We start from the raw sequence: 21,373 nt of genomic DNA on the forward strand, positions 1-21,373 counted from the left end.
AAAGCTGATAGCTTATTAATGCACGACACCATATCAACAGAGGTGGTACATTTATGAACATGGCCACATCTCGAGAAGTCCGTTAAGTGACAACAGCACTCATCAATAGAAGATGATGAGAAACGTAAACATTTGTAGAAACCAAAAAAGTCCTCATGATAAGAGATATGAGGTCTGAGCTGGGGTTCTTCTGCTAAGACTCGAAAATAAAATAACATCAGAAACTTGCTGTCTGCAGTAATGTCGAGGTGACTGTCTTGTCAAGCCACCTGCTTCGTCGAATCGTTTTTCAAAACATATAGTATAATATGCCATGCTTTGTGCAATCACTGTAATTCCTGTTCAAACCTGACTACCAGTAGCTGAAGAATGATTGTGTATGTCCATACAATCACTGACAAATCTCTCCAGATGAATACACTTTGTGGAGAAATACAAATTGCAAGGTGCACAAATCCAAGGTGCACATGGTAAGCTATTCCCTTTCAAGTAACTATTTAGTTACACAGGTATGTATCCAAAAGTGATAGCAAGTTTGTTAGTCTCAGTTTTCTCTACAGAGCCTTTGGGTAGAAACAATGAACTACAATTTGTGCTGTCCTGACAGCCAATCAGTACATCCACATGTTCTGATTGTGTTGTTACATCCACATGTTCTGATTGTGTTGTTACATGTTCATGTTCTGATTGTGTTGTTACATCTTCATGTTCTGATTGTGTTGTTACATGTTCATGTTCTGATTGTGTTGTTACATCCACATGTTCTGATTGTGTTGTTACATGTTCATGTTCTGATTGTGTTGTTACATCTTCATGTTCTGATTGTGGTGTTACATCTTTATGTTCTGATTGTGTTGTTACATCTTCATATTCTGATTGTGTTGTTATATGCGGGGTTCTTTTTCTTTTCTGGTAATGCAGCTGTGTTCTTGATAAAAGTTTGTGTTGAAGGGTTCACTAATACTGTAGCCTTTTGGACAGCCTGGCTCACCATAGCTTTGTAAAGAAAACATTCAAAATCAAAAGACTGCTAGACTTCAAGACAGGTGGTGTGATGTTAAAATTGCCATCTATCTAGAAGTCATACAACCAGCACGATACGTGCTAAATGGAAACCTAGCATAGCATTGCCACAGCAATAATTAACATAGCAGGTTAACAACTATGGTGCCTCCATATATTATATGATGCGTAACTATAGCAACAGTTTTCTTAACGAGGCCACGCCCCCCCCCCCCCCCCCACCTCCATGGGGCGTCATGAATATTTAATGGTTAATTTACTTTAGCAGGGCCTGTGATTAATTGATTCATTGTTAAAAGAGAAATGATATACTGGACCTGTCAGATTGTGACAGCTTGCTCTGTTTTTCCTCCACCAAGCAGTACTATAGGTCAAATAACAGCGCCATTTAATTGAATCCTTGTATTGCTGTCCCAAAACTAATGAACTGCCTAACGGACCATGGCAAAAAAATCTGTGTTCTGTCTGGGGAAAGGAAGGGGGAAAAAAGGCCTTCATGACAGCGGTGTGATGCAGTATTCACCTCAGGCATTCATCAAAGGGACAAAGGGCCATAGTCAGAGCCAGGCCCTTGCATCTGCTGGCCAGTGTGTTGGCACCACAGGTGATTAGATAAAGACTAGGACCAGTCTAGGACCATGTTAATCCAGGACCATGTTAAAGCTCAAATGTCCTCTGCTGACAAAAAGCCAACAAAGTCTGGCCTGATGTACTAGTTTTGTGCATTCAGACAAAAAAAAAACACGGCTTCTTGCCAGCAAGAATAAATAGATATTTTCGGAGGGATAACAGACTGAAGAGGTCTTGCAGGATATATGGGATTTCATTCAGTCACTTCAAGGGAGCAGAGCAGAGGCCAATGAAGTTCACAAATTTCAAAGCACTGTCAGATGTCTCTTTGCCCTCCCCGTTAAAAAGTAGGAGACGTTTAGGCAGCAAAAAAAAAAAAGCTTGAGCGTGTTCTGCTGTAGACAATTTCATACCAAAGCCCTGAATCCAAACGTATAGTGCCATTTTTCATCTCTGGAACGAAATGGTATGCGCTCACTGTGGATACACCCCTTCCCCCTATGTTTGTGGTATCTATCAACCAAGGTGGCATCAACATGGGAGGATAGTGATTCTCTGTCAATATGTTGTGTGTTTTAATGAGTTTTATGTGTAAGATATAAATTATGCAGGCTTTCTTCCGTGCAGGCCTGAGGAGGCCCAAGTTGAAACCGTAAACAATTAAAATGGGATATGAGGCCAGACAGGCTTAGTAGTGCAAGAAAACCAGCCGAAGTATTGACTGAGGGGCATTGTTATTCATGCGCATGCACATGTCATATATGGATCTCATAAGCCCCCCTGCAGAACATTTTAAATGGAGTGCAAAATGTTTTGATCTTCGCTTTATTGCAGACTTCTTTCCTATGTCATAAAACCTTGCTCAATGGAGCAGGCAAAAGAAGAAGAAGAAGAAGAAGAAGAAGAAGAAGGAAGACGGAAAAAAATGAAAAAAGAAAAAATCCCAGCCACGAAACGTTCACGATGAGCAATCTTTTATTGTGCTGAACTAACCAGGGGTATTGGCCTAAGATCAAAGAGTGGAGCGTTTTTATTATGTTATGGATACCGCATAAGCCAGCCGCGGAATAACAGCGGGGTGACAGGGAGAGCGTGGTTGGTTTTGTGCTGCGCGGATATTAGCATCCTCGCCACGTTTGTCTTCCTTCACTTCTGTGATATTAAGGAAAAGCAGATTAGTGCATTATGAACCACAGACTGATGTGCCTGAGGATGTTTTGGGCGATATTAAAAAAAAAGAAAATTTGAATAAATATATAAATAAGCACGCGAGCGAGCCATGCTTCGTGTTGCAAAGAAGCGAGCACATCACTGTCAGGGAGAGCCTCGCCCCCGACTCTCTCGGTTCTAATTAATTCCGAGCTTTCGAGAGAAAAGTCTTGCAAAAGCTCGAGTGGAACCACAGCATCAGACCGTATCATCTGCATGTCTTCACTGCCACCCCCGGCGGGTTGTTTCACTGGAGGACAGCAGCCAGTACAGCGCCGTTTTCTTCCAGTAGTCTTATGTTCCAATGGAAAGCACACACAAGCACAGCAATGTGCTAATAACAACTTCCGCTCCTCTGTCTAGGTATGCAATACTAAACATGTCAACCACATAGAGCTCAGCCAAGTATTAAAGGTACAGTATGTTGGATTAAGAGTGATCTATTAGCATAAACAGAATAGAGTACTTAAAAATAGTGTATATTCATTCATTAGTGTATAAGCACCTGTAACTACAAATTGTTGTGTTTTCGTTCACTTAAATTGAGCCAATTGTATCTACATAGGGAGCTGGGTCCTTGTCCATGGAGTCTGCCATGTTGCACCACCGTGTTTATACAGTAGTCCAGAACAGACAAACCAAAACACTGGCACTAGAGACGGCCTTTCGCAGTTTTATGGCACCTGACGGCCACCGCAGCTTCTCATACACGCTTGGAAGGGGAGAAGCATTGGGTTGGTTGCAGTCTGCAGCCTCACTGCGAGATGCCACTAATTCATAAACACTGTACCTTTAATAAGACCCGTTGACCTGTAGTCATATTTAAATGGTTAATCTATAGGTGTTAATAGTCTTATTTATTGAATCTTATTTAATCTACCAAAATAATAGAATATGTGTCTACTGTCTACTGTTCCCAAGCTGATTTGTACTGGCAACGTTTTCAAAAGTATGGCTGCAGGGTTAGCGTCGCTTTAGAGTCCAACCAGACTAACTGCCATAAGTAGACCACAAATAATTATGCCGTTTGATCTCTCATCATGGTTGATATGAGAGAATGTGATCTGGCACCCGGCTACTGGAGAAGCTCACCAGCTGCTAAGTGCGGAGCCAGCAAAATGTTGACAGCACAACACAGCGGTAAACTTCGCTAATTGATGCATTTACCCCGATAAGAGTATCCTTGGAGAGCAATTTACCATGTCTCATCACACTCCTATTGTGTGGGTTTCATTGCCAGACACGAGGTGCGGGACGAGATGAGACGATACGAGATGGGATGAGAGAAACAAACAACCACAGCCCACCCTCTCGAAGAAGCCTCTACAAGAATGGGATGAGTTTGGCCTCACATCTCCACCAGACACTTCAAATCTCCAGAGCTTTACTGTGCAGGAGCGAACAACACACATCCCCTGACAGAGACTCAATTTGTCCTCTTTTTTTTTTCAAAAGAAGCAAAAAAATAGTTAATCATACATACATAAAGGAAAGTGAAGCCCCCCAGGTTAGGTTGTAATGAGGTTGAGTCTCTCGCCTGTCAGTGCTGAGACAAAAGCCTACGACGGCTCGAGGACAGAGCCGCAGGGAGAGGTGCGATGAGGGAGAGGTGAGCATCCTGCTTCTCACCCCTTCTGCCCCACACGGGGGCAGGAGGAGAGTCTGTTTTTTTTTGTTTTTTTAAATCATTAACTTGTCTTATGGGTTTTTGGGGTTTCACCCTGAGAACTCACACATACACACACAAACACCAAAAAATATATGTGCGCTATTAATAATTGAAAGGGACCACCAGGCTGTCTTCAAGAGGAGATGACAAGCCACTGAATAAAGGATGCCGTGTGAGCACAGGAGCTGGAGGAGGGTGGGTCCAGGGATGTGGGGCAGAAAAAAGTCACAGATGGGGGTGGGTGGGGGTGAGGGGGTGGTATGGGGGTGGAGGGGATGGAATGAGAACAGGAGGTGATGGAAAGCTGCTTCCCACTGCAAAGTCAACACGAGTGGGTCATGGACGCCAGACGAGACAGAGAGATGATGATTCTGTGGGACCATTGGGAAGAAGCGGAAAAGGAGGAGGCGAGAATAGTGAGAATGAAAACACACACACAAACACACACACACACACACACACACACACACACACACAAAACAAACTAAAAGAGACATCCATAAATAAAGGCAAGCCCTTAAGCTGCTATTGTCCTGATTATCCCAGAACCTCTTCCACTCCGGGCAGACTCATGTCTCTATATGAACTTGGTATGTATGCATGTATGTATTTACAGGGTCACCGCATGCCTTAAGTGGGATTCCATGTCATATCAGCACGATTTGTATTGAAGTGAAGTCGTGATTAATAATGCACAGAAACATGTATGTTTGTGTCTCGAGCACCAACAACAAACAGGAAACAAAATTGTTACGTGTAAGCCAGTACGTCGACCTTCGTGCATATCGGGTTACATGCAAATGGAAACCACCACAGGATCAATCCCGATCATGTAACTGCACTCAGGACAGGGTCCCTCTTGAGTGCCACAAACAGCCGCAAGGGTTAGCAAGCTCCCGCTAACATGCAATTCATCTGAACTCAACGACCTGTAATAGCAGCTTGAGTGGAGCACAGGGGTATAATCTCAAGGGTAGCAGGCCTGTACCGCTGCTCTCAAAAACACGAGGGAGTCAATAGATGCACGCAGAGATCAGTGATCGGGGCTGCATTTAAGGGTGCATTCACTGAGGGATTCGATAAGGGCCTGTATTTGCGTTAAGTGCTCCCATTTGTAGCCATACCCACAAACACAGCTAACTTGTTGTGGCACCTAATAATCGGGGTTGTCGGAGAGGGGATTGAAGACATTCAGAGATACGGAGAAAGAGAGTGAACAAAGATAGAGGAAGAGAGATGAAGCGAGCAATTGGCTACACAAGGGTACCACTTTTAGAAACCCATATAGCATTCCCATATAGAGAGCACTCTAGGGGAATATAGAGATCCCCACAGGTGAATAGTTTTCAGCTTTAAAAGTGGTGGAATTTCCTCCTCCCAGAACTCCTCCTCTGAGGCTCTGCCCAAAACACGTGAAAACAGCTGTGAAAAACGGAGATAATGTAGACAGAAGACACGTGTTTCAGCTGTAAAAAAAACAGAGATGATGTAGACAGGAGACTTGTGTTTCAGCTGTAAAAAAAAAACAGAAATAATGTAGACAGGAGTCTGACCAAAGACCGTCCAAGTAAACCTAGATCTGACTTGGGTCTCCTCATGCAGAACATGGTTGCTCTCTAGGCGATGACTTCTCAAATGTTTTGTTTGTTTTCCTTGCACACAGAGCCAGTCAAAACACCCCACGAAGCTTAAAAACCCTACAAACGCTAAAAGCCTCCTGACCATGGAAGGGAACGGGTCTGATAAATGCATTGAATAACAAATGTCATGCCGTCAGTATGAGTGTACAAGCTGGGGGTATTATAATGGCCTTTAACGTGACATTTAACATTAGAACGATTTGTCCTCCAAAGTCTCCCCAGAGTACATACATCCATTACCTCCCCAGTCCACCCAGACCTGACCCAACAGAAAGGGGTCAGGTACTAGCTCCGCAGCATCCCTCCCTCCCCGAGGGGCCTTGCCGTGGCAGGGATTGAACTCGGAGCCTCGAGGGGATGATCTGCCTCACCGAAAGACCCGGGGCCTGCCAGGTGTTATCGGTCATTCTCCAGCGCAGGAGCTGGCTGTGGTGGCTCCAGTGGGCTCCCCCTAACCCCTCACATTCCCCCCTGTGTGGCTCAGTGCTCGCTAATGACACCCAGAGGGGATTACGGCGCCCGTCCACACACTCATCCCTGGGAATTACAAACAGGGGGGGCACCCAGGGGGAGGGGGGGGGGGAGGCAACTGTAGCAGGCTGGGAGAGGTGATGACAGCAGCTTCAGAAAAAATGAAAATAAAAGCAAACAAATAACGAATGATGGTGTCATAAAACAAGCAAAAATAACCTGAATGCACTGTCACAGTCAGCCTGCAGCTTCTGCCTCCTTTTTAAGATGCGAGCCATGAACGCGCTCCCACAATGGAGGATATGATTAGATCGGACGCAGAAACCTTCCTCTAAAACGTTCATCAATCGCGGCACCACAGGTGTGAGAACTCGGGGATTAAGGTAAAGCTCCTGTAATGCTAATATACACTTTGACCTGAAATCAGACTGGTAGACTCGGCTCCCAGTGTGTGGCTTATTCATCGTTCCTCCGGTGTTATTAATAACGGAGTGTCTATCTTTATTAAACCGGATGCGATCCGGCACACTGGGTTAAGATAGGGAAAACTGCAGACACAAAAAGCGCCAACCTCCTGGGAATACTAAGCGACATTGAGTGAATGGAAAATCCTTTGAAGTGGTTAATTGTCCTAATGGAAAGGGCAGTTGGTGAAGACAGCTAGTGGAGGAAGCACCCATGACTTGGAAAAAAAAAAACTGAGAGAAAGAAAAGATGGATGAATATAATCAAAGAAGCGATGTCGTGTCAGGTAACTGCGAAGTGTGCACAGAGGGATGCCAGGCCCTCACCTGGGTGTCGTTGGCATTCTCAATCGTGGGCATCTCTAACTGGCCTAGATTGAATGCTGAGAGAGAGAGAGAGAGAGCGAGAGAGAGAATGAGAAAGAGAGATACGGAGAGAGAGAGAGAGAGAATGAGAAAGAGAGATACGGAGAGAGAGAGAGACAGAGGAAGGGAGTGACAGAGATGAAACAAGCTCTCCCCGAGGGGTAAACACCGGCGCCACGGCCGTAACAGCACACAGCATTGGCACCCGCATGCTTCAAAGGCTTTAAGCTTCGATTTTTTTTTTTTTAACCATACCCTCCCCCACCACCACCCCCCCACCCCCTTCATACCCATTAGGTGCAGAGAAAAAAAATGCAACAAAGGAGCTTTGAGGTCTAATTGTAGAGCTACAGGCAAAGATAGGCATAAGAGGATTACACAGAGGTGAGAAGAGGATCAGTTTTTGCCAGCAATGAATCTTGATCGACGGCGCATCGTAAAAAGGTGTCGCAAGTCGTCACTTCTCTTCACCGAGTAATGAGTAACAGCCGCGGTGTGCGCTCAGGTCATCCCAGAGCTTTATGGAGTGCTTAAAGTAGCAATAAGTAGTTCTGATCCAAAACTAGCAAGCCAACTACCTTAAACACATGCAAAGACCTTGCAAACACCACCAACAGCCCAGTTGGCACTGGTAGAAGCTTGCCAACACACTAACGTATGTCTTTTGGCAGTATAGCCGGCAATGTCATGCTGTGAAAGCTTTTCTTCAATGTTTGCAGGGTGTACCAGCCCGGAAGACAGAACTGACATATCTGAACACACAACAAAAAATAAATACAAATAAAAATTAAATAAAAATGTACATCACTGGGCTACAGACAGCGTATGTTGTACCCTGCAACCCTAACAAAGCTTACGACTAAAATCTCCATATGTACCAAACCAAACTAATTGCTAAATGCCAGCATAACTAAACATAACTAATGCTAAACCAAAATAAATGCCAAACCATACTAAATGCTAAATGCCAGCATAGCTAAACACATCTAAACACATGCAATACCCCCCTAATCAACAAAACTGGGCTACAGACAGCGTATGTTGTACCATGAAGGAGTGCGGAAGATCCCGGGTAAAGCACACGGCGCGCTTTGCGACTGTCACCAGCCAACTAAATACTAAATAAAACCCCCATACACCCAGCCAGGCAGCCTCTCTCTCTCTCTCTCCCTCTCCCTCTCCTTTCTTATCACATTGCTAATGCCTATAATAACCCACTCACTCTGTTTTTTTCTTTCTCTCCTAATCTAGACTATCTTGGCTATGGGACGCTGCTGTAATCTCTCCACCCGGTCTACCTGTAGAAACCCTCGGCCAATTGCACCCACCGCCACCGCACTGCCGTACACTTACTCTGCCTCATACCCTATGCTAGCATTTATATACAATATATATTATTGCCACCATCGACATGTTTCTCTGTTCCTACTCCCCTTACCCCTGTAATAGTAACCCTATCAGCACAGTGTATACCCACTAAACTGGTCTTGTCTGTATCATGTATTTACCACCGGATGTCTGTATATATATTATGTACATCTAACAAATGCAGGCTATGTACAACACCTGTTGTTTCCCTTCCCCTTCTGCCACACAACCCTCCCCCCATCCCCCCTCCCTATCTCCACCCGGCCGACCTCAAGCAGATGGGTTCCCCCTTATGTGCCGTGGTTCTGCTTAAGGTTCCTTCCTGACTAACAGGGAGTTTTTTCTTGCCCGTGTTGCCATTGTGCTTGCACTAAGGGGGTTTCAGGCTCTGGGCTCTGTAAAGCGCCTAGAGACAATTGTATTGTTATGGCGCTATATAAATAAAATTGAATTGAATTGAATTGAATTGAATTGAATTGAATTGAATTGAATTGAATTGAACTACATAGTGCATATCCTGGATGGCTAATGGGAGAGACACAGGTGTTTACCTGTCCTTCACATGACCATATGCTATCAAAATGAATTTCAAGATGGTATCAAAACTAGTTGCCTATAAAACCATACCTCAAAATGTGTCAAATTGTTACATGGTGTTGCTTTAACAGCCAAAGTGTTGGTCTTGCCAGCGGGTGCTCCCCTCACCAACCAAACGAGAGTCGAACCCAACTGACCGGGCTAAAGTCATTAAGCGACGAGTACTGGATCAAGCGCAAACATGCGCATACCCCTCTGGATGCAGGAACGAGTTCATCTCATGGCCACAGCCTTGATTCATACCAGTTTGCATCACGCTGGCCCGTGGCCTTGTTTTCCACAGCTTTCTCCTGTTTCTCCCTTGTGTGTAGCTTCACAAAAAGAGCTGGTTTAAATGAGCTTGTAGCGAATTGTGTTGCCTCTTTGTATGAAATCCGCCGTAAAAATAAAGTTTGATTTGATTTGTACACAGCTATTACTGTTCATGAAAACCTTCAAAATCTAAGAATACCTTTTCGATTGCACCCCTTACTGTTTTTAGAAAAATACAATATGGAGAATATTGTCTACTCACACACTCTATACATATGTCAATGTCAGCTGTTGGAGGAGTTCAGCCAGTGATGGTAAAGTAATAGCCTGCCACCTCCACCTCCTACCTCCACCAGCCTCCACCTCCTTCTCATCCACACTCTATAACAGAATAGGAACAGATAGGGAATGAAACAGGAAATGTGAGATTCCGGAAATGATGTCGTTCGGAAATGATATCCGACATTCGGACGGATAGTCAGGAAAATCAGGAGGTGCACGTCGAGCTCTCCGAGGTGCTCGGAGAGGGCGCTCCACGTCGGAGAAGGCGTTCCCTGTGTCCGTCTCCGTGAAAACGGAGTAGCATAAGCCCCCAGAGCAGGCCCAGTTGATCACAGGAGGGGTAGGGAGTAGAAGGGAAGGAAAGGGAAGAGTAGGGAGTATAACACACCCTGCCGTTAGTGGCCTAAATGGGCCTTTTCCCCTGAAACAAAAGTAACTGGGCCACCGTACGGGCAGTGATGCAAGCAAACAACCAAATAAATAAAGGCAGAGAGCCACTTGCTGTTTTTGGAACTACAAATACGAGAGGAGGAGGGAGATGGAGATTGATGCTATTTAAAGAGACACGCATGCAGGCAGATGAATTAAACTTTCCAGTGCAAGCGCTGAGGGCAGATCCCCTGACGATGCCTTACTCATACCTGTGACCTCACTGTGGGTTTCCAGGCGCAGCTCTCCCCCCCCACCACACACACACACACACACACTCACCCTCCAGCATATGTCTGCAAATGTCTGCCACTAAATGCTGAATATTAGACTGAGCAGGTTGGTTTTTATCCTCAGTCTTGTTCAACAGATGTTGGTGTGATGAACTATGCCCAGGGTCAACAAGGCATAGAATATTCTCACACAAACTGTTAGCTCATGAGCTGAAGAAAGTGGTGGTAGAGATTTCGAGGGCACGGATGACAAGCACAGGCAAAGGTGAGAAAGAGAGAGGGAGAAAGAGAGAGACAGAGAGATGCTGAGGAAGGTACGGACAGAACATGATAGAGCATGGAGAGGGAGGAGGGCGGATCATGGCTGCGCTGTCAAACAGAGACAAGAGGGGGAGGCTGCAATTCAGCAGCTGACCACCGGGTGTCAGTATCCGAAGCAGGAGGAGCCCCAGTCTGCTCTTGGCAAACAACGCTGCACAGCAACAGCCCCGGCAGGCTCCGTCTCTCCCTCTCTCTACATCTTTATATCAGCTCAGATAGCAGTGAGCATTGATGCACCGCCAATGCCATCAGGGTGTGATCGACGCAGATGGGAGACATGATTCAACACACATGCACGCACACACAAAATCACACACACACACACAAAAAACAAAAGCAAGCACAGAATCTGTTATCGCATGTCCGCTCTTGGATGAGAACACACTGTCCAGATCGATTCATGGCTAAATGGAACACTTCGCGAAACACGTTCACAGCAAGACGCGTTTATTTCCTGTGCAGGGTTCCCCTGTCCACGGCACTGGCTGAAGAGGCTGAAGAGACCACAGCCTCCGGGCCAATGGATGGACCGGAGAGTATTCAGTGCATTTCTAAGACAGTTGCTTTGTTTCAGTGAACACACAAAAAAAGACCTCCCTAGTCATTCCTCCACTTGTGAAAGAAGGAGTCTTCTGAAACCTCCCCACAGTGCTGCAAGGACACACTCTTGTTTTTCATTTATTCATTTATTTTCACTTATTTGTTCTCACGTAAATGCTAAAATTGTTGAGCAAGGGAAAAAACACGGGTTCCTGGTGTCTCCACGGCAAGGCAGTGACAGCTCTTGGCCCGCATAGGGGACAGGGTGAATACATATGGATGCTATGGTAATACAGCACTGAGAGCTTTCGGGCCCGGAAGCTCGAGATTTGGCAGCTGCATTCTTGCGTCTTCATGCATTTCACATGGCCACGATGGCGCCAGCTCCAGCTCCAGCTCACTGCTCAGCTGCCATCTCAAACCTGGTGTGACACCCAAGTGATTGACAGGAGGGCTGAGGTGACGATGGCAGCCGCGCATCATGCCGCGCCGCGCGTATCGTCCTCCCATCTCGGTGGCGGTGAATAGGGGCGACAGTGGTACAGGAGGTAAAGAAGTCGTTTAGTAATCAGAAGGTTGCTAGTTCGATTCCCTGTCGAAGCGTCCTTGAGCAAGACACTGAACCCCTAATTGCTCCTGATGTGCAGTGTGCCATCAGTGTGAATGTAAAATGTGTATACATTGTAAGTCGCACATATGTAAGTCGCTTTGGATAAAAGCGTCTGCTAAATGACTAAATGTAAATGTAAATGTAATAATGTGCATATAAGTATATTTATTAAACAAACAATATTTGCAATCGGGCTCACTCCCAGCACAAGGCTGAAAGTGAAGCAATGATAAACACATCACACAAGGTTTATATAGACAGAGGTTGAGCATTCAGCAGGGATAATCACGTGGTGGATTTCTCACGTCCGAGGCAAGGATGGAAGTTTTGCAAGGTCGGAAGAAGCACAGTTCGACCCTTCTTATCACTTCTGGTCTAAACATGCTCTTGTACATATGCAGACTAAGTGGCACCTAATATTCTAAGTTACACACACGCACAGAAAAGCCATTTCATAAGCACATGATTCATACATTCTTAAGTAATTAACAGTATATGCAAATTATCTCCATCAATGAGTCTGTCTGGACCGTTAGCTGAGTATCCGCCGCCACCAGTGGCCCCACTAGCCGCGGGTGCAGCTCAGTGCTGCTCATGCTATCATGACAGAGAGGATGAATGTGCACGTTTGTGTGTGTGTGTGTGTGCATGTGTGTGTATTTAAGAGAGTTTCTGCTTCGTCATCATGGCTTAGAGCACATAAAAACACACACGGATGCTCTCTGTCCTCCCACAGGAAGAAATGTGGGCTAGTGTGTTGAAATGCGCACACACACGCAGACTCACACAAACACACATAGGCTTGGTGGACTGTGGAGCTTTTTGCATCACTTTCAAAATACACTTCATCACAGATCTAGGGGTATTTCAAGTATGTGGCTTAGTGACAAACATGGTTAAGTTAACTCAGAATAAATGGTAAACCTCCTACTAGCTCTATGCCTTTGTTTTGCTATGAAAATGAAGCAATAGGGCTATTCTATTAGTAGGTGTACCACTTATTCTGAGTTAACTTCCTCAGGTTTGTCACTAAACCGCATAGTCGGTATACCCCCCAGCTCCTACTGTGCTTTTAAATGGAAGAAGTGCTGTGAGCGGTACCTACACTACAAGCAGGAGAAGGGGGGATGAGAACAAGAGAATAGATTGTGTGTGTGTGTGTGTGTGTGTGTGTGTGTGTGTGTGTGTGTGTGTGTGTGTGTGTGTGTGTGTGTGTGTGTGTGTGTGTGTGTCTGTCTGTCTTTGTGAGACAGAGAGAGAGAGAAAGAGGGAGAGATTAGAAAAGACATCAACAAAGGATGAGAGATAGATATAGAGGGAAAAAGGGAGACCAAGATAGAGAAGGAGAGTGAGTGTCAGAAGGAGCTAGATGGAAGGAGCGATAGAAGCATGTAGACTGCCCTCACCAGCTTTGGTAAGCCAGCCATATTATCATTTAGGCCGATCTGTAATTCATTTGGATAAATCTTTTAATATTTCACCATATCCCTGAATGATTTAGATGGAGTGGTAAATATTTCAACACAATTTCAGATTAATTCCTGACATCTTCAGACGGCATGCCAGACTCTGAGTAATGTGAGTGGCGGGGAAAAGGTGGATGTGTGAAGCGCGTCACACATGCACGCACAAAACAGGGACTCGTGCGTGAATAACAGTGTGAAGGTGATACGAGAGAGAGAGAGAGAGAGAGAGAGAGAGAGAGAGAAGGAAGGAGGGAAAGTGAGAGGTGTATGTGAGTAGTGTGGGTGTGTGTGTAAAAGAGAGAGAAGGGTTAGGGTAGGATGAGAAACAGAATGATACAGCAGGGGAGAGATGGAGAGATACATACATAAAAAGAGGGAGGATGAAGGCTCTGCGGTGTTTACTGATAGCTGGGTTAGTGTGCAGGCTAGCACGTATGTTCTGAATAGCCATGTGGAAAACATGCTTTAGCTTAGCCGTCTGGCGTTACAGAATTGCTGTGGTCAGCACAGTGTGTGTGTGTGTGTGTGTGTGTGTGTGTGTGTGTGTGTGTGTGTGTGTGTGTGTGTCTGTCTGTGTGTGTGTCTGTGTGTGATGGATATAGCACAGGAGTGTTTCCTGGTCAAGTCTGGGCCACTGAGTGGTGTAGATTTATTATGCAACATTCATTACAGAGCTTGAGCCGGAGCCCATAAATTATCACTGTTTATGCAAAACCAGGTCAAGGTGCATACATCATGCATCAAGATCTGGGGTGATACTCAAGAGTGTGTGTACACACATACACACATACTTGGCACAGGCATAGGCATCCACATACAAGCAGATATAAAAAAGAGACACACACCCACACACGCACATGCAGAAATGAATCGCAGACATTCACAAACAGACACACAACCACACACAAAGACATAAATATGCCATGGCATACCATGAACCAGCGAAACCACCTCACCACAGGTGACAGACCACCGTCTGCCCGCAGCACACGTTCTTAGCTGGATGGCCAGAGGCACAATTACATTTACATTCCCAATTAATTAATTAGCTCCACAAATTAATGAAAAATGCTTGGCTAAAAAACACCCTGCTGCGTCACAGGGATTTGTACAAAACTGCTAATAACTATTATCCCGACTAATTTGTCCTCGTCAGAAATCCAAAAAAGAAGGGGACCAGAGCGGCCATTAAAGCAATGGGACGGGGTCGCGGCGAGTGCATGGCACAAGTGCTTAATTGTGATGCATTATTTAAAGTGGACTAACTTTGGTGATGGGGCATTTTGTCTGCGACGTGTGTGAACATGGGGACGCGTGACCCACATGTGGTGCCTGCGGAGGCCTGCATTATTTAGGCCTTTAACCGTTTAAGCAGCAACTGCTTAATGCTCTCCTCTCCACTCTGATTATGACATTCTCTTCTTCACACACACACACACACACACACACACACACACACACACACACACACACACACACACACACACACACACACACACACACACACACACACTCACACACACACACACACACTCACACACACACACACACAGGTACCTCCCCCTCTCCAGAACTCTTGTTCTTGTTAAAATGATGTACTCAAATGCTCCCCTCCCTCCCCCTTTGTTTCTTTTCTTTTTTTAATCAGTTGTTCTTTTCGGGATGTTCGTCCCTTTTTTTCGTCTAATTTTGCACTTGTTTTTGATTTAATTTGAGGCGCCGCAGATGGGGTGCTGTTCCACATGGCGGCCCGCGCCTGCACGCGGGGTGCCTCGGCGGTGGCGCCGGCATGCTGGCAGACATCTGGAGCCAGACAGCCGTAATGCTGCTGCTGCTGCCTCCGCCGCTGCTGCTGCTACTGCTGCTGCCTCCGTGTCATCACTGCAGAGCAAGCTGGTCCCCTTCTCACACACTTCCCACCCCCAACCCCCCCCCAACCCCAAGCAGCGTGTCCTCTCCTCTCCCCAAAATGAATGAGATCTTTCCCCGGTGCTAACTCCACATGGGGGGTGGGGGGTTGGGGGAATAATGTCATTATGTGTGGTGAGAGCCACCCTGTCCTTCAAAAATTCTTCCATCTCTCCATAGGCATGCATGGAAGCAGACACACACACACACACACACACACACACACACACACACACACACACACACACACACACACACACACACACAGCACAGCACAGGAGACCCCCACACAGTCCCAATGTTATGTCTCAGGGGTAGGCCTCCACTAGAGTTCAGAGGCTTGCTGCCCTTCCACTTACCCCCCCTCACCCCTAACCTGCACTGCCACTGTCCCTGAGGTTGTCCTCCCAGGGGGTATAACACCACCAGAGGTCACTGACAATATGCCCCCTCACACACCTACACTGAAAAAAAGAAAAGGAAATGGAAAAAAACAAACAAACAAAAAAACACACTCCCTTGTGCCTCTAACCTTCACACATTCCTGGGTTCATCTCACATGAGGAAACCACTGCCATGGCTCAACAGCATCCTCCTCCTCATACACAAACACAACACCACCCTTCACTCCAGCCTGACAAACCCAAACAGCCTCTGCAATGGCTTCTCCCAGGAGAGACACAGCCAAACCCCCACACAAATACTCCCAGTGAGCGACTTCTGTGGACACGCCTTTGGTCTCAGTCAGCTCCAGACAGCCCAGTCTGGCCCCAACAGCAGGTCTGCATTGAGCTTGTTCTGCCGGCTGAGCACTGTTCCCATAATGGCATCCATCAAGGTAATAAATGAGCTGGCTGATCCGACAGGTTTTTGTTTTTGGTTAGCATTATAAAAGCGTGTGAGTGTGTGTGTGTGTGTGTGTGTGTGTGTGTGTGTGTGTGTGTGTGTGTGTGTGTGTGTGTGTGTGTATTCAAGCCCTGTGTATGCGTGCTTATTTGTCTCTGGGTTTGTATGTATGCAGAATATGTGTGTGTGTGTGTGTGTGTGTGTGTGTGGGTGTGCAAAACTGCATGTCTGTGTGATAGGATACATTGCAAAGTATGTGTGTGCATTTGTCTCTGGGTTTGTATGTATGCATGCAGAGTATGTGAGTGTGTGTGTGTGTGTGTGTGTGTGTGTGTGTGTGTGTGTGTGTGTGTGTGTGTGTGTGTGTGTGTGTGTGTGTGTGTGTGCAAAACTGCATTTCTGTGTGATAGCATACATTGCAATGTGCATGTGCGTGCACACGTGTGTGTGTATGTGTGTGCACACAACTGCATGCCTGTGCGAGTGCGTATATTTCATGAGCATGTGTGTGTGTGTGTGTGTGTGTATGTTCATGTGCGTGTATGTGTGTGTATGTGTGTGCACGTTTTGTGTTGACCAAAGCACATTTCCTTGAATCACTCCTTAACCGTCTGACCCAAACCCTGTAAATCCCTCTCAGATCTCACTCCAACCCCCCCTCGCCTTTGCAGAACCTCTCTATCATGAGATCAGCACACGCTAATTGACGGCCAAGGCAATTAATTGGCAGACAAAGTTGATTTTCTCCATGCCCAATTACCTGGGGGGAATCGGTTTGTACAGTAACCGCTTAATCTGGCCAAACGGCTGCGGTATCTGTGTCCGGCATACACGCTGTAAATTACAACTACGAGAGCCAAAGCCTGATTTCCATCTCTCCTGGACTGATGCAACGGGGGCGAATGGAGAGTTGCAGACTCACTCCATCAGAGCCCTATCTCCCATTTTGAAAAGGACCTCATCAGAGCAATCCACTTTTTAACACAAGCACATTTGCACACATTCAGGGTTATGCGGAAGGATATTGCAGGGGAGGAAGAGCAGAGGGGAGAGAGAGAGAGAGAGAGGAAATGAAAATAAGCGAGACAATCAGTGAGTATGAGGCGAGAGAGGGAGAGAGGAAGAGAGAGAGAGAGAAAGAGAGATGGAGAGAGAGAGATAGAAAATGAGAGAGAGAGTGGGAGATAGGGAGGCTGGTGAATGAGAAAGAGAGAGAGGGAGAGGGAGAGGGAGAGAGAGAGAAAGAGGGAGAATAAGAAAGAGACAGAGGGAGAATGAGAGAGAGAGAGAGAGAGAGAGAGAGAGAGAGAGAGAGGGAGGCTAGTGAATGAGAGAGGCGAGGTTGAGAATGTGAGCGAGATAGCGAGGCAAGTGAGTCCCAGGGTGAGAGATGGGAAGACAGAGAGAGTGAGGGGGGGAGGAGACAGAAAAATAACTCCCCTTGCTGCTTACTCATCCCTCCTTAAATGTCAACCACGGACCACAAATCCCTCATTCATCAATACTATCAGAGGACAGTAAAACCCTTTAGCCACGGACTGCACCACAGCATCGGAGAGGAGTGGGGTGTGGGGTTGGGGTGTGTGTGGAGGGTGCTGCAGTGCTGGTACCCACCTCGTCCTGAAGTTGGCTGGATGAGGATGCCCATCGTAGAGCGATAAAAAGTCATATTCCTCCTCCACCGCAAATGACTGAAAGACTATTTGAATGCGGTTGCCCTCTTCCACTACGATGACCCACGTGCAGTTAGCCCCGTTGGGATATCCATATGGAAAACCGGGGCTTTCAATGGTCCCATTCCTTCCTTTCAAAGTCCCACCGCACGTATATATGAAACCTAAAGAGGGAGGAAACAGACAGAAGGGACAGAGAGTTAATAAAACAACAACAATTCAAATATTTCGGGAGACCATCAGCATAATGCGAAGGGTTAGTGTGTAAATCACATCAACTCAGACACAAAACACAGCCCGAAATTCTAATCTTGTCATATTTATTCAGAAGGCAGCAAGCAAACAGCATAAATGGCATTTTAGAAACTCATCACAGTGTAAGCTGGCAGCAAATCTAGCAGGGATGCCAGGTAGGGAGGGAGTTCTCGACACAGCAGAGCGCAGCACAGGTGTTGGGGGGGGAAATAGGCCGATCGCCCGGGCCTTGCATTCTTGCCGGCTGCACCACAAAGACACAGCCATCATGTCCAGCATGGCGCCACAGCAGGCAGCCACAATCACGCACAGCACGGAGTCCCCAAACTATTAGTCACAGCTCAACGCTCGGACACGCCGGCCTCCGCTTCCATCCGAGCAATTTACATTAGCTGCACGTATGCCCTCCCCTCCCCTTTCAGCATGGTAGAAGGGAGAGGCAAAAGGCCTCAGCAATACCCACAGTCCCCAGCTGACACCTTCACTTTCCACAAGGTCGGGCAAGGGCAAGAACCACGGCCAAGACGAACCCCTCGCTGAGCCCCACGCCGAACCCCACGCTCGGCCATCAAAAAAGGCAGCAGTGTCCGATTGAGGATAGAGGGAGCGCCAGTCAGGGATCAAGCTCCGGCCCTCTCGGGCTCCAGCACGCGGCCTCCGCAATGGTTCCCCAGCGGAACCCGGAGCACTCCAGCCAGAAAGTGATTTTAATAGACTCCGAATCGGCGCTGTCCAGATGGCTTGCACAGGCGATTGCATTCTGGGTCCTGCTGTTTCTGCGCACCCATTGTGGAGGTGCCTTTAAAAGGTGCCTAATCCCAACAGAGGTAGCCTCAGGCCTGCAGCGCAAAGTGACAAAGTAGTGGGGGAATTAAAGGTACTACACAGGCATTGTTTGGCATTATCTCCTACATGCTTGTGTCAAGGTTAACTTTCATGGGATGTTCTTTTGTGGAATAGCCTGCTTAACACAAGAATGTTAATTGCTCTTTCGAACGCCTACTGGGTTCATTTTACGAAATGTGGTCTATCCCTAATGAACGATTATGCTCTTCGGAAACAAGACAGGACAGAATCAATTTGAACCGTGTCCAAACCAATTTCATGTTGGCATAATTTGTTGTTGGTGCCAGTCTCCAATATGAAACTACAATCGTGAAAGTAAAGGGCCCACCGCACAGCGAAGACATGCTTCACTTGTGAGCATGCCAAGCGGAGGGAGACACAATAGGCCCCTTGTGGTACTTTTGGAAGTAACACTTGAGTGCCAATTTATCCCCAACTGCCTTAATAACTGCCATCTTAAAAGGTGTGCACCTGCATGTGTGTGTGTGAGTGGGTGGGTGTGGGTGTGTGCTGTGTGCTGTTTTCCTTGCACAATACAACCAGTTTTCATCATTTGCTCAGTACCTTCAAGCACAGAGGATTAAAAAACGACACAAGCAGCACAACCACCATAATAGTCCACGTCCATGGTCGCTGGTTAGGCGCTAAGCTCCAACATGCTCCAGAACCTACAATGCATACCGTGCGTCTACATGACAAAGGGCTCATACACTAGCTTTGCATCCTTGTCCTTCGAGTGCGAGTGGGGGTGGGGCTGTACATGGAAAGTTAGGCCTTGTATCATGGTGCTCGAGTGAGCCACAGTCCCCACAGACATAGTCTTTGCCTCAGTTATCGCAGCTTTACCGTTGACGCGTGCTAATACGCTAATCGGCGAGCGCGTCGCACAGGCCGAAGGGGGCCCGTCTGGACCGTTCCTTTTTCTCTCCCCTCATCCCTCATCTGATTACCCATGATTCAGTGTGAAGGGCGGCAGCACTCAGGGCTCTAATTGCGCCACGAGCTGCCATGGAGGATTAGGGGTGGGGAGCCGACGGAGGCGAATGAGAATCACCACCAACACCGCCGCCGCTCGCCTCGCGCTGCCTGCCTCGCGCTGCCCGCCCAACGGTAATGAGTCTGGACGGGTGCGGAGGAGGTGGGCGGCAGCGGCGGGGATGGCGGCGGCGGCAGTGGCTCCGGTGGCGAAATCTCAGGGTAGTGAGGTCACATCAAGGGCACTGTGTTGGGTGGGGTGGGGTAGGGACATGAGGTAGAGAGGGGGGGATGGTGGTTAAAATTTCTCCATCAAAAATGTCCTCTGCTGACATTTTGGCATGGGAGCAGAAGCGTGAGCAGGAGCCGAGCTGACGCGACGACGCAAGAAAGAGCCGGAGAATGATGATGAGACGTGACAACCGTCACAGCTGTCCATTTTTTTTTCCCCTTCCTGCACACTTCCGCTGGAGGAGAAGGACATGATGACGGAGAAGTCTTCAATCTGGGGAGATCGCATGCCGACGGCTAGCTCACAACCAGCCATGACTCTCTCCCATGCAGAACTGCGGCAAAAAGGTGACGTGCAACAATTATCTCCCCGACTACTTTTAGAGCGGTAACATAATTTTTTCCCCTCACTTTTCACAGAGAGCGTGAATATTAGAGGAGATGTGCAATCGACTTATACTTACACTGAGGGGGGCAACAAGAGTTAATGAGAAAGGGCTATGTGAAGCGAGAGCTGTGCTGATGGTGAAATAAACCTCGGTCATTGCAATTGATTGCACTGCGACCCCCAGAGATAGACTACTGAGCGAAATGAATCTCTGCTCTGATCCCAGCCATCCCCAGCTAACACTGAGATTAATGTGCAGGTTTCTCTTCTCCTCCTCTCTCTACATCTCTCCCTTATATCTCTCTCTCTCTCTCTCTCTCTCTTCGCCCACACAAGGAAAGAGGGTTGGTGTGTTTGCAAGGGAACCTGTAGATAAAAACACACCTCCAACAAAAAATCAGTGAGACTTAGCATTTATCCCCTCCATATCCCCTTTAGGGGTAATTAAGTGAAGAGGGTGAGGAGGTGGAGGCTTGCCCTGAGCCAGGATACAGTGCATGGGTGGATGGATGGGATTTTTATGATGCCAAATGGCTCGATCCGAGGTGCCTTTGCGTGTGGGCTCTCGGTAAGTGTTTGTTTTTAGAGGGGTTTACTTCTGTGTGTTCAGCAGGAGTGTGTGTTGAGTGTGTGTTCAGCAGGAGTGTGTGTTGAGTGTTTGTGTGTGTTGTTGAGCATGTGCGCTTGCGATATGGGGGTTGGTGAAAGGGTGTTTTTGTTTTGTTTTATAGCTGAAGGATT

General features: G+C 47.0%; 1 protein-coding gene across 3 annotated transcripts in view; it reads right to left on the reverse strand.

The window, feature by feature from the left end:
- csmd3b (CUB and Sushi multiple domains 3b) overlaps positions 1-21,373 on the reverse strand; it is a 363,440-nt gene that overhangs the window by 297,515 nt on the left and 44,552 nt on the right. For all 3 annotated transcript variants that reach the window (XM_031585978.2, XM_031585977.2, XM_042710745.1), the window contains exon 2: positions 17,879-18,101. In XM_031585978.2, coding sequence (XP_031441838.1) covers positions 17,879-18,101 — 223 coding nt within the window. The remainder of the gene's footprint in view (positions 1-17,878; positions 18,102-21,373) is intronic.

Source organism: Clupea harengus, chromosome 19, assembly GCF_900700415.2.
Source record: "Clupea harengus chromosome 19, Ch_v2.0.2, whole genome shotgun sequence".
NCBI lineage: Eukaryota > Metazoa > Chordata > Actinopteri > Clupeiformes > Clupeidae > Clupea > Clupea harengus.